This window comes from Podarcis bocagei, assembly GCF_964188305.1.
Source record: "Podarcis bocagei genome assembly, chromosome: 3".
In the NCBI taxonomy this organism is placed as follows: Eukaryota; Metazoa; Chordata; class Lepidosauria; order Squamata; family Lacertidae; genus Podarcis; species Podarcis bocagei.
Window position 1 is genome coordinate 37968718 of NC_138127.1, and position 12121 is coordinate 37980838.

At 41.0% G+C, this 12121-nt stretch overlaps 1 protein-coding gene across 13 annotated transcripts in view; it reads right to left on the reverse strand.

The window, feature by feature from the left end:
- Positions 1-12121, reverse strand: part of FYN (FYN proto-oncogene, Src family tyrosine kinase) — a 109945-nt gene that overhangs the window by 4888 nt on the left and 92936 nt on the right. For 10 of the 13 annotated variants that reach the window (XM_081186711.1, XM_081186710.1, XM_081186715.1 and 7 more), the window contains 4 exons: positions 11143-11307; positions 8149-8328; positions 3210-3286; positions 2969-3122 (listed from right to left, as the gene is read on the reverse strand). In XM_081186711.1, the coding sequence (XP_081042837.1) occupies positions 2969-3122; positions 3210-3286; positions 8149-8328; positions 11143-11307 (576 nt within the window). Of the gene's footprint in view, positions 1-2968; positions 3123-3209; positions 3287-8144; positions 8329-10531; positions 10688-11142; positions 11308-12121 lie in introns of all 13 variants that reach the window. The other 3 variants (XM_081186712.1, XM_081186713.1, XM_081186714.1) reach the window with 3 other exon arrangements.

Here is a 12121-nt window from a genome sequence, read left to right on the forward strand (position 1 = left end):
GCCATCAACAGCCCCACTGGAGTTAAGCAATGTTGAGCAAGGGGAAATCTATACAATACTCCAGCATTTAAAAGATTGCTTCAAAAATTATTTTAAATATAAGGGAGAAATTCCAGACAGTGATCTGAATTACAGGCTCTAGAATGCATATAGAGAAGTCATTGCCAATAGGTCTGCATTAATTCATGTAACTCAGGCTGATTATAGAATTTCCTCTTGCAGAATGTATATGCAGAAGAATCTACAGATGAATCTGCAAGTGTATTACAATCAACATTCATTTAATTCTGCATTTTTATATAGAGCATACATTTTGGGGGGAACTATTAGCAAAGCAGTTTGGTTACTGTGGGCCCAGACAATGATTTTAAGTTTGCCCTTTAAGAGAAGATGCTAATGCTTTTCACAAAAGCAAGGTCACTAGTGGAGGCTCTCCTCCACAGAGAGGGCCTTTTAAGGACATATGATATACAGTCTAGCATTCTGCTCTCAATGGTATTTACAGCGGTGAAGCCCTGTGGATGGAAATCTCTCACTAGGGAAATTTGCTTGGCTTACATGTTTTTGGTGCCCAGTAAGACCTGTGTTCTCTTGGGCTTTTCTTTTTTTCATTTTTAGACTGTTTTATTTACTACTTTTAATCCGCTGAGGGTTTTTAACTGTGAATTTGTTTTATTTTCGTTTTTGTTCTACTGTATTGATTTTACTGTGGCTTGTATGTCCTTATGTACTGCACTGGCAATTATACTGGACAGTATTCAAATAGATATGATAAAGTCAAAGTAGCATAGTTTAAGTATGCTATAAATTAAAGCATGGTACATGTTCTGAAGTAAATTCACTTCAACCAATAAAATATTTAGAAACTAACAAGGAAATAATTGCTTTGCATGATTCATTTTTACATGATCATGCTACAACCAGAATGTTTGACTGTTACGTTTAGTTTTCCTTGGGATGATAAATTTCAAGATACAGTGGTGCCTCGCAAGACGGAATTAATTCGTTCCGCAAGTTTTTTCTTCTTGCGAGTTTTTCGTCTTGCGATGCACGGTTTCCCATAGGAATGCACTGAAAATCAATTAATGTGTTCCTATGGAAACCGCCTTCAGACCAGGTCCGGGGACAGTCTGTCCCCCGACCTCTTCTGAAGGCTGGGGGGGGGGACAAGGGCTTTTCTTCCCACCCCCAGCATTTTAAAAAACCCCGGGACAGCGGAGGACTTCTCCGCTGTCTGGGGCGATGTAAAAGCCCCTGGGAAGGCAGGCAGGGGGGACAAAGACTTTCGCCCCCCGCCCGCCTTCAGAAGAGGTCCTGGACCTCTTCTGAAGGCGGGCGGGGGGCGAAAGTCTTTGCTCCCCTCCGCCTGCCTACAAAAGCCGTCCGGGACAGCGGAGAAACGCGCTGCCTTTCTCCGCTCTCCCGGGAAGGCAGGCAGGGGGGAGCAAAGACTTTCGCCCCCTGCCCGCCTTCAGAAGAGGTCCTGGACCTCTTCTGAAGGCGGGCGGGGGGCGAAAGTCTTTGCTCCCCTCCGCCTGCCTTCAAAAGCCGTCCGGGACAGCGGAGAAACGCGCTGCCTTTCTCCGCTCTCCCGGGAAGGCAGGCAGGGGGGAGCAAAGACTTTCGCCCCCCGTCCGCCTTCAGAAGAGGTCCAGGACCTCTTCTGAAGGCGGGCGGGGGGCGAAAGTCTTTGCTCCCCCCCGCCTGCCTTCAAAAGCCGTCCGCGATAGTGGGAAGCGCTTCCCTGCTATCCCGGACTGCTTTTAAAATGCTGGCGGTGGGGAGCAAAGCCTTTCGGCCCCCGCCGGCCTTCCTGGACCTCTTCTGAAGGCCGGAGGGGGGGAAAGGCTTTGCTCCCCACCACCAGCATTTAAAAGAGGTCCCCGGAGATTTTCCTATGGGCTTTCTTCTTGCGGAGCAAGCCCATAGGGAAATTCGTCTTGCGAAGCGCCTCCAAAACAGAAAACCCTTTCGTCTTGCGGGTTTTCCGTCTTGCGAGGCATTCGTCTTGCGAGGTACCACTGTATGCTGGCTGTACTAATCCATAAGAGAAAAAATACTATATGGACTGATCCATATATGGAGTGAAGAATTTACAGACCAGTTTCTTCTAAAATGTTTTTAACAGTACACTAAGGAAATAATATTCTACTTTAGTTATAGCTGTTGTTCCCTTTGACAGGGTTTTATCCATTGGTTGCTTAAGCTCACACAGCTGATCTTTCTCTCCGTAGGGTCAAAAGCATCCTGAACAATAGGAGCTATTCTGTATGGGCCTGTATGGGTCTGCAGTACAGGGGATGAATTGCCTAAATTTGGGATATTCCCCTTTGCACTGCAGCCCCATATTTAACCGCCCTCATGATTTAGGCACCCAACCGATGTGAGATGGTTTTGGGGGGTACAGAGAGCTGTGGTGGGGAGGCGCCAGAAAATAAAGATCATGTGCACAAGTTGCTGCCTCCTTGAGCAGCTATCCAACACAAGCCATAATTTCTGCTGTTCTATGGTACTGAGTTTAGGGCAGTCATAGGCAACCTTGGCCCTCCAGATGTTTTGGGACTACAACTCCCATGATCCCTAGCTAACAGGACCAGTGGTCAGGGATGATGGGAACTGTAGTCCCAAAACATCTGGAGGGCTGAAGTTGCCTATGCCTGGCTTAGGGCCTGTTTTGTTTTTCCTTACACTCAGCAATAGAATCCTATTCCTCTTTGTCTTTAGAAATTCTTACTGAAAACCGCTGGTCAAATTGGCCCAAGAGGTCATATATTGTACAATTACACTTACATTTCCCGTGTATTGGAACTGATAAACAGTTTCATAATCTGTACTTGTAAATTGAAACATTGATTCACATTTCCTTTACACTAGATGAGTAGGAAGAAGACCCATCAAGATTTTGGCATGTTTTCTGTCAATCACCATTGAAAGCTATAGTAAAAGTTATAGTGACTACTAATCCTACCTTGTCTGGCTGTGTATTCATTGTCTTCAATTAATCTTGCTAGTCCAAAATCAGCAATCTTGCATATTAGACCATTTCCCACCAGGATGTTTGCAGAACGCAGGTCTCTGTGTATGTAATTCATTCGCTCAATGTAAGCCATTCCTGCAGCAACCTGTTGGATTTACAATACACTCTACTTAACAAAGAACGCAGAACCTTGACAGGAGTACATTGTACTAAGCACATGGTCAGAATTTACCTGTGCTGCCATATCCACTAGGTTTGGCAATTTCAGAGCTCTTCCTTCTCCATCTTTTAAGAAATCTAGCAAACTTCCTGCAATGCAATACAAAAAAAAAAGGGTTTAAAGAGGTTTAGGTACTCAGTGCTGGACAACACACAGACACCAATGTTTTTGATTGAATGTAATGATACATTATTTTTTTTTAAAAAAAGTGTGGGTCATACAATTTATGGAAGATTTCAGGTAAGATAACCACATGGAGTTTACAGAGTTACAGAATCTGAAATGGTAGATTAATTCAAGTGAACAACAACCCTACTTTCATACTTCAAACCTATTACCAGATTTTCTAACACCTAACTATCCCAACCTAAAAATCTCCTGATGTATATTATTATTATTATGACACCAGCATAAGATTATTGTGCTGTCATAATTGCCTGTACGCTCCATCTTAAACATTTATGGGCATATATTCATGAAAAGGATTCATGAGAATCCTTCCAAAAATATTATTGTAGAAGTTACTATATGCCTTGTTTGGACTGGCCATTATGCCTTGCTCACACCTTTTCTCACTTAATACCATTCATTAATTTCCATTTTAATATACAGTGAAAGATACATAGTTGCATATAGAGATAGATGGGCAAACAAATGTTGAAAGTGTGATGTCTTGCTGTTTTGACACTTGGCTGGGATTGGGCTTTGAGATTTCTTTACTTGGAGTGCCTGGGTTCTGGCGAGTGAAATTCATTTTGAGCAACGTAGAAATGTGCATTTTGAGAAACTGTTATAATTTTCATTGACCTGGCTTGTGTGCCACACCAAACCAAGCTATGTCTTCGCATGGACATGCAAGTGTGTGGACTCTGGGAAAGGAGACTGTAGCTCCTTTGCACCTTTCCAGTTCTGCTTCTGTGCTGCACTTTGCAAAGCCATGGCTTGCTTTGTGTGCAGTAAGAACCTGGGGTTCTGATTTATATCTCTCTAGATTAACCACGAGCTGTAACCAAAATTTAGCCTATGGTTTACTGTTTGTGGTTTGTCTGGGAGAGTAAATCCATCCTGGGTCTGAACAACATGTTAAATCAGACCATGGCTTAGCACAGCACAGAAGCAAACTTTTTGGGAAGGGGAAAAGTGGCCATGACCTCCTCTCTGGGAAACTACATACTTGGTTTGTGCTAAGCCATGGTGCAAAGCAGGCCAATATATCACGTCACCAGGATGTATGTGCTTTTCATTAACTATCACCAAAGTTACCTCTCAGAAGCAAATGAAATATCTAGCAAGTGTATTCAGTAAACTATTTTTCTGGATATAGAATACAATATATTAATATATAATATACTTAACAAGATATGGTTCTTTTATCCCTAAATGTAAATGCAGCGGGAAGTGTAAAACATTTTAATAAAGCTTCCTTTGCCGAAACAAAATAGAAGGGAAAACAGTGTTTTACTCTGAATTTACAACGGTTAGCATCAGTTTGCATGAAATCAGAGCAAACCCAACAAAGAGCGAGTCTTTAACAAGATCAACCAATTACTTTGTATGAATATTTTTTTAAAGGTAAAAGATGCCAGTGCCCATGCATGGCTAACTCATCATTAAAATGAGTTCTCACCACCCTAACAATACCTTGCAGAGGCCTTCTATGCAGGTAATGTATTTAGAAGGTCAGTTCAGAATGCTTCGTTAAGCATTCCCTGATGGAGAAAGTGGCTAGATCGCACAACAATGCCTGAGCTCAGCAAATCCATGGAGCCACAATTGCCTTAGGAAGTGGAAATCAATAACCCTTTCCATTTAAGAGAGAATAAGATGGAGTAATATATAAAAATTTAAAGATACAGTGTTAAGGGAAAATAGCCTGGTATGGATTGCAGAGCAGCTAGGAACAGCAAGATGGGAAAGAAAGAAATGGACCATTTTTCAACACTGAAATGACACAAAGGGTTAAATAGTTGTGATAATATCATCAATCTTAAAAAGGGATTTCTATTCTTTGTTATTCTGTAAGAAGAATGTAGCACAGAGGCAAGGGTTAATTTTTTGTGCCCTGAACCATAACTTACAGAATCATCCATGTCTTCAAAAACAAAAGTAATATCTAAAGTGCTAGATTTCGCAAAATTCTTTTTAAAAATAGTTTCTGTCCGAAACAAACAAACAAAAGCAGATGTTCATCTCTATGAAAACATGGTAGCTAGGAAATGCTCAGAGCAGTCTGAGAAGGGATGCGGAAAACAATCTGACAACAAAGTGAAAACACAATTAAAAATACATAAAAGTATGTTTCCTTTCTAGCACTTAAAAATAGCAACTTAAAACTCTTTGCTAGATTGTCACCCACAATCAAGTGGGCATAGAAAAATATGCATGCAAATAATTATATAGAGAGATATGGAGGGGTTTTGACAGGGAGATTTTGTGCAGTCCTCACTGTACAGCAGAAGCAACAGGGGCAGGAAGACAGAGGCAGTTTTAATGCTCTGGGACCAGAAAGGTTTTAGTGATGCAACACATTCTGTCCAAGAAAACATTGCCATTTGTGAAACAAATGCCCTTTCATGTGAATTTATATTGTGTGTACCTACATAATTTATTTTATGCTGCCTTGTGGGGAATAGTACTATTTTAGTGTTTTGGGTAAATACATGATTTAATTAAAGTTTATTAAATTAATTTCAATATGTTGTTCAATAGGGCTTCATGTGTATATGATGAGGGATTCAAGATTGTTAAAATGAATCAACAACCCTCATTCACTCACACAGGTAACCCTGGTGTGTTCTGGTCAAGACTATCAGGCTGAATTCTAATCCCCATTTAACTTGGCACCCACAAAATATATAATTCTGACATGGAGTAAATGGCAACTTTTATACCCTCCAATTAATCAAAGGCTGTTTTCTTTACTCATTAAGAGTTTAATTAATGAGTAATCAATTCATCTGACACTCAAAGAAACCAGAGGCCATGTTTATACAATACAACGAGTCAACACAATAATAATTAAAGGAGGCATTCTCCATCACTGCTTCAACAATGCAATGGGGAACAGTGGCGAAACATGTAATGTAGAGGCTCAGGTATAACATGCTGATGGCAGGTCAAATCCTCCTTAAACTGTCCTGTGAGCAAGCAGAGGATAGCAATGAAAGGCAGCAAGCAGAGAGTAGTGCTGTGAAATGCCAGAGACAGCATACTCACCAAGACATAAACTTCATCTGGGGGAATAGGCTTTGAGCAATACATTCTTTTTTCAACAATATGGTGTAGTCAAACCTTGGTTCTCAAACGGCTCCATTTTCTAATGTTTCAGCTCCTGAACTCCAAAAACCCAGAAGTAAATGCTCCGGTTTCCGAACGTTTTTTGGAAGCCAAACGTCCGACGTGGCTTCCACTTGAGTGCAAGAAGCTCTGTTGAATGTTTCGGAAGTCGAATGGTCTTCCAGAATGGATTACATTCAACAACCAAGGTTTGACTGCATCAGACTACAGCCAGGGAGACTCTAGTTTAAACAATCATTTATTCAATGAAGCTCAGTCAATGTGTGGCCTTAGTACAGCCAATCTGACTATTTCACAGGATTGTAACGGGATAAAATATGGCTGAGGAGAACTTATTTATGAATTGCCTTTTACAGCAGTCTCAAGGCAACATGAAACAGCTAAAATAGATTTTAAAACAGAAAGAAGAAAACGACTGTAAATGAAATATATGTTAAGCCTATAAGTCAGAGATCTTTTCATCCAGCTGAAAAGGCTTGCTGAAAACAAAAACAAAAAAATTCAGTTATTTCTGTGTATCTCAATGCTGCTTCATAAAACAGGAGCAGCCATACTGAAAGCCCTGCTTTGAGTCTTGATAGTTTTGAGACCTGAAGCAGAAACTCTCCTGCAGTATGCAGTGACCTACTGAAATGTAAGGGTTAGACAGGGTGGTCTGTCAAGTAATCTGGTTCCTCTAACAGCAGAACTGGATTGAGGAGCACCACTGGAATATGCACATGCTCCTTCAGGGAGAATGCAATCACATCCAGGACGGGCAATTTACTGACTTCTCAAACCTTCCACCAGAGCTTCCATCTTGCCAGAATACAGGCTCATTTTATTAGCCTTCATTCAGCCCAACACTGCATCCAGACACTGGTCCAGGGCCTGCTCACCCATTCCCAGTTGAGATGTTATAGAGAAAGCTGGATATAATCAGGGTACTAAAGACACCTTGCTTCAAATCTTCTAAAACTCACTCTCAATGGCCTGTGATACCATACAGCTCTAGTGTCAGGTCTCTGGGAAACACTCTTCCAAAATATATTCCCTGGAGATAAGATGAGAAACGCTGTGGAACAGCGTTCCAATATGCATCTCTCATACAGTCCAGGTTACCATGATTAACGGTATCAAAAGCTGATGGGTGATCCACCAGGAGTTGCACTTCCAGTGTTCCTCTCTTGATAAAGGGTGATCAAAGCTGATTCAGTCCCAAACGCAGCTGTGAACCCAGATTGGAATGAGACTAGAAAACCAGTTTCCTCCAATGATGCTGGCAATGGCACCATCACAACCATCTTGTAGACCTTGCCCCAAAAAGAGGTATTTGTGACTAGGCGGTAGTCGTTAAAACACCAACAGGTCTAGGGTCCCCTCCCCTGAAGTGACCATGCTACTGCCTCTTTCAAGGTGCCAAGCACCACCTCTTCCCACAAAGATGTGTTCATCACACTCTGGATCCACCCAGTCTTGTGTACATTATCACCTTTTGTCACTATCACCTTCAGCTCCTTGGAGAGAGAAAAAATGCAATAAAGAACAATTCCTTCAAATGGGTAGCTTTAAAAATAATGGGTAAGCAAATGGTTGAAGGTGATGCTAATTTGCATTAATCAAGCTAGAGAGTAATTCCTGACTCATATCTACAAGCAGCACGGTGTTAACCTACCTTTGCTCATATATTCTGTGACGATGTAGATAGGTTCTTCGGACACCACAGCATACAGCTGGACCAGTTTGTCATGTTTTAGCTTTTTCATGATCTGAGCCTCCTCCAGGAATGATTCTGGGGACATTGTGCCAGGCTTCAGAGTCTTTATTGCCACTTTAGTATTTCCATTCCAAGTACCTACAAAACACCCACAAATGCTGTCAGCAGAAACATCCAGTGTCTGCAGAACTCACAAGACTCTACTTGCAGTAGGTAAACAAAGAACAGAAGTAGCAAAGATCAGTAAGTGAGACATCTAAGAAGCAGTGGACATTAATGAGGCTGTGCATTTTTGGGTTGCCAGTTACTGTAATCTAGATCTATACACTGTAATGGCCAAAGGGATGAATACACATATGCTAAGCTAGTTTTAACTTCTCTGTTATAAACGAAGTGACCAAGGACAAGCCATTGATCTTAGGCTAATCTACTTCATAATGTTATTGCACAGCTGAGACACAGCCCTGAGCAACTTGGAATAATTTTTTCTGCCTCTATTATTAAAAGAGGCCATACTTTTTGAGCTTCTTACACAAATCAGCAGAAGTCTAATTTAGTTGACTAGTGCAGACTGATATTTCAGTGCTAAAATTAGTTCCATTTATTTGAGGGAATTCAATATAAAAAGACTTCCTAATGGAAGAAGAAGAATATATATATAGCTTTGGCCAAAACAGCACATCACATAGTGTTTTTTTATTTAAAATAAAACACAGAGCTAAGGAATTCATTTACTCTTAGTTCTGCATTGAACCAACAATGGTGAGTGTGTTAATGCAGGAATTCACACATTAGCTCAATACTTTTTTGGTAATATTTTATCTGTTTATTGCCAAAGGCTGTTCGCTATCTATAGATTCCGCCTGCCCTGAAATGAGAGGCACTTATTTTGATCCAGAAGAGAAAGCTGGATCATAAAGGGGCTATGCTGACATGTCTATAGATGTTAATACACACAAGCAACTTGTTCTCACGTATTCTGCAGAATAGGTAGTCTTCATGCAACTCCCACACCCAGGGTTGCTTAGCTACTTATTTGTAACCAGTTTGATAGGAACTGAGGCAGTAGTTACTGGCAAGGCATCATGACTATTTGACCTCCTGTCACTGGTATCACTGTGGCTTATTGGCAGGGAGAGACGTGAGGTGGTAGCAAGGTCCATGTGGTGCAACTGCATGGGCAGAACCAATCTCCTGCTCCCACCAGTGTGTTTACTGAACTCATTGCCATCTCGCCCCTCCTCCCCAGCCGGTTGCAGCAATGCAGGTGACAGGTCAGGTAAGCAAAGATGTCCTACCTCGCTGACTCTACAGGAGAGAGTGAAGGTTTTTTCCTCACTACTATGAAGTCTCCTAATGTAGTGCTTTACTTTTCCCCATTGACATGTGGTAGCCATACATATATATGTGGAAAAGTGAACTTGGGGACAACTCTTTGGCGAGCTTAAACCTGCCCAGTGCTGCCTGACCCTGGTTACTCTGAAATCTGGAGCAGGTTTTCTCCCTTTTCTAATGTATTTCAAATTATAGGTCATTTACTTTGTTTCATAGAACTCAATAGGAACTATTGACAAACTAGTCAGTACATACAGTGGTGCCCCGCAAGACGAATGCCTTGCAAGACGAAAAACCCGCTAGACGAAAGGGTTTTCCGTTTTTCGATGCGCTTCGCAAGATGAATTTCCCTATGGGCTTGCTTCGCAAGACGAAAACGTCTTGCAAGTCTTGCGATTTTTTTCGCTCCCCCCCTTTTTCTAAGCCGCTAAGCCACTAATAGCCTTTTAGCTGCTAAGCCGCTAAGCCTTTAATAGCCGCTAAACTGCTAATAGCGCTAATCCGCTAAACCGCTAATAGGGTTGCTTCGCAAGACGAAAAAACCACTAGATGAAGAGACTCGCGGAACGGATTATTTTCCTCTTGTGAGGCACCACTGTATTTGCATAGCCCCAATCTTGATTTCATTTCTGGAAATGTTGAAACTTAGGAACTGGTACAAAGGGCTGTATTCAACCAAATACAAATGATATGTACTGTATTATCTGCCTGCAGTGCCAGAATAAATTTCTGCAATGTCAGTGTTGCAGTTTGTGACACTGCACAAAGGCAGCACTTGGTGTGGTCTGCTCAAAGCCCATGTGGACTTGCATAGCTAGTAAGTTGACAGACTAGGCATCAAGAGACCATATTAAAAATTTAGATTTAGGTGTCACTAACTTTAGATTTAGGTGTTAGATTTATTTCACTTGGTTTAATGATAGCTTTCTGATTTTGAAACGCACAGGTTTTTTTATGACGGCTTTAAAGTTATCTATCCCAAACAGAACAGTTTCCACTGCCTTACCACTCCACACTTCAGCGAAACAGCCCTGACCCAGCTTCTTTTCCAGAAACAATGAATCTCGTGCCACTTCCCATGCATCCTTAGCCAATCCGACAGTTTGTGGAGTGCAATTCGATGCAATCACAGTTAAGTTAAAACATAAACCATCAGCTTTTTCTACAGGAAAGGAAATTAATAAAAGAAATACTTATAATCCACACAGTTATTACATGCACAGAGAAAGATGGAAGGTGGTTTTGTCCTTCAGTGCCCATGCTCACTTAATTTCGAGGTAGAAGGCTCATCACAACCTTTACATAATTAACAGATTAGAGTGCGCGAGGCTTGATTCTTAAGCTGAAGGTAGTTTGTCAAACCTGACATATAGAGCCAGGAGAGCATATGAGATCATCTTTCTTTCTTTCTTCTTCTTCTTCATCTATAAATTACTCAGTGCTCAGAATGAAAGGTTTTCAAAGTCAGAAGCATGTTATCCTAAGTAATCGAAGACATCTGCTCTTTGATGTTGCTGGTCACGGCTCATTTTGCTTCCACATTCCATCTTCCATACTTGCCCCCAAAAGTTGGGAGACTATGGGATATATATATAGATATGTATTTTCTCTGCATACCCATCCATACTTCCCCAAACTGCCCATTTCCCAGTCTCTTGATCAACTGTAGTGACTCTCGTGGAATTTCCCAGACATCTTTGGTTTTGACAGACAGATCAGTAAGCCTTGGCATTCCTTTATGACAAGGGACTACTAAGCGGCAGCAAAGACCTGCAGCTCTCTCTGATGAAGCAGAAGTGAAGCAGAGGGGAAAGAAAAGAGTAACAAACATGAAACATACACAGGAAGCAAGAAAAACAATGCTAGTAAACAAGTTACATCATTTGTTAGTAGCATTCTCCCCCAAAAGCTTGAAGATAAACAAACTGTACACTTAAAACATTCACTTCTGAAATATTCACTCAAGGGCATTTATTAATCCCATTATTTGTTTGGCATAAGGAGTGGATAAATCATCTCTTAGTTTCTTCCTATTATTGCAACATTCTGCATTTATGGGCAACTGGCATAATGTAGTTCAAAATATTCATTTAATACTGTCTGACTTGATAAATTATTTATTCGTTAAATTTTCAAATTATTCAACAAGTTAATAAATACAAAGCAGCACATAAAATGAAAATCCTCACACCTCAGTCTAACTTTATTAACTTTATGAGAATCTCACTTTTTATACTAAAAAGTGTTTTAAGTTACAAATTGTGGTTTCCATTAAAAGAAGAAGCACATGCTGATGAGATTTGTGTTTCTTCTCTCCACCCCAAGCCAAGGAGGCCATGAATGGATGCCATACATGTTACATCATTTTGTATTTTAATGTCACCATGAATGTATTTTCACAGTAATATTGATCTTTAAAATGGTTGGCATGACAAAAGTCTGCAGAATTCTTTGAGCTACAAGGAAGCAGGTGGGGCAGGGAAAATAACTTTAGCATAGCAAGTCCACACAAATGTGTGAGCTCCTGAAGATGAGCTTGCAGCCTCTTTGCCCTGTCCTGATTCTAAAACTTGGCATAGCAGCAAAAGGGACCAGG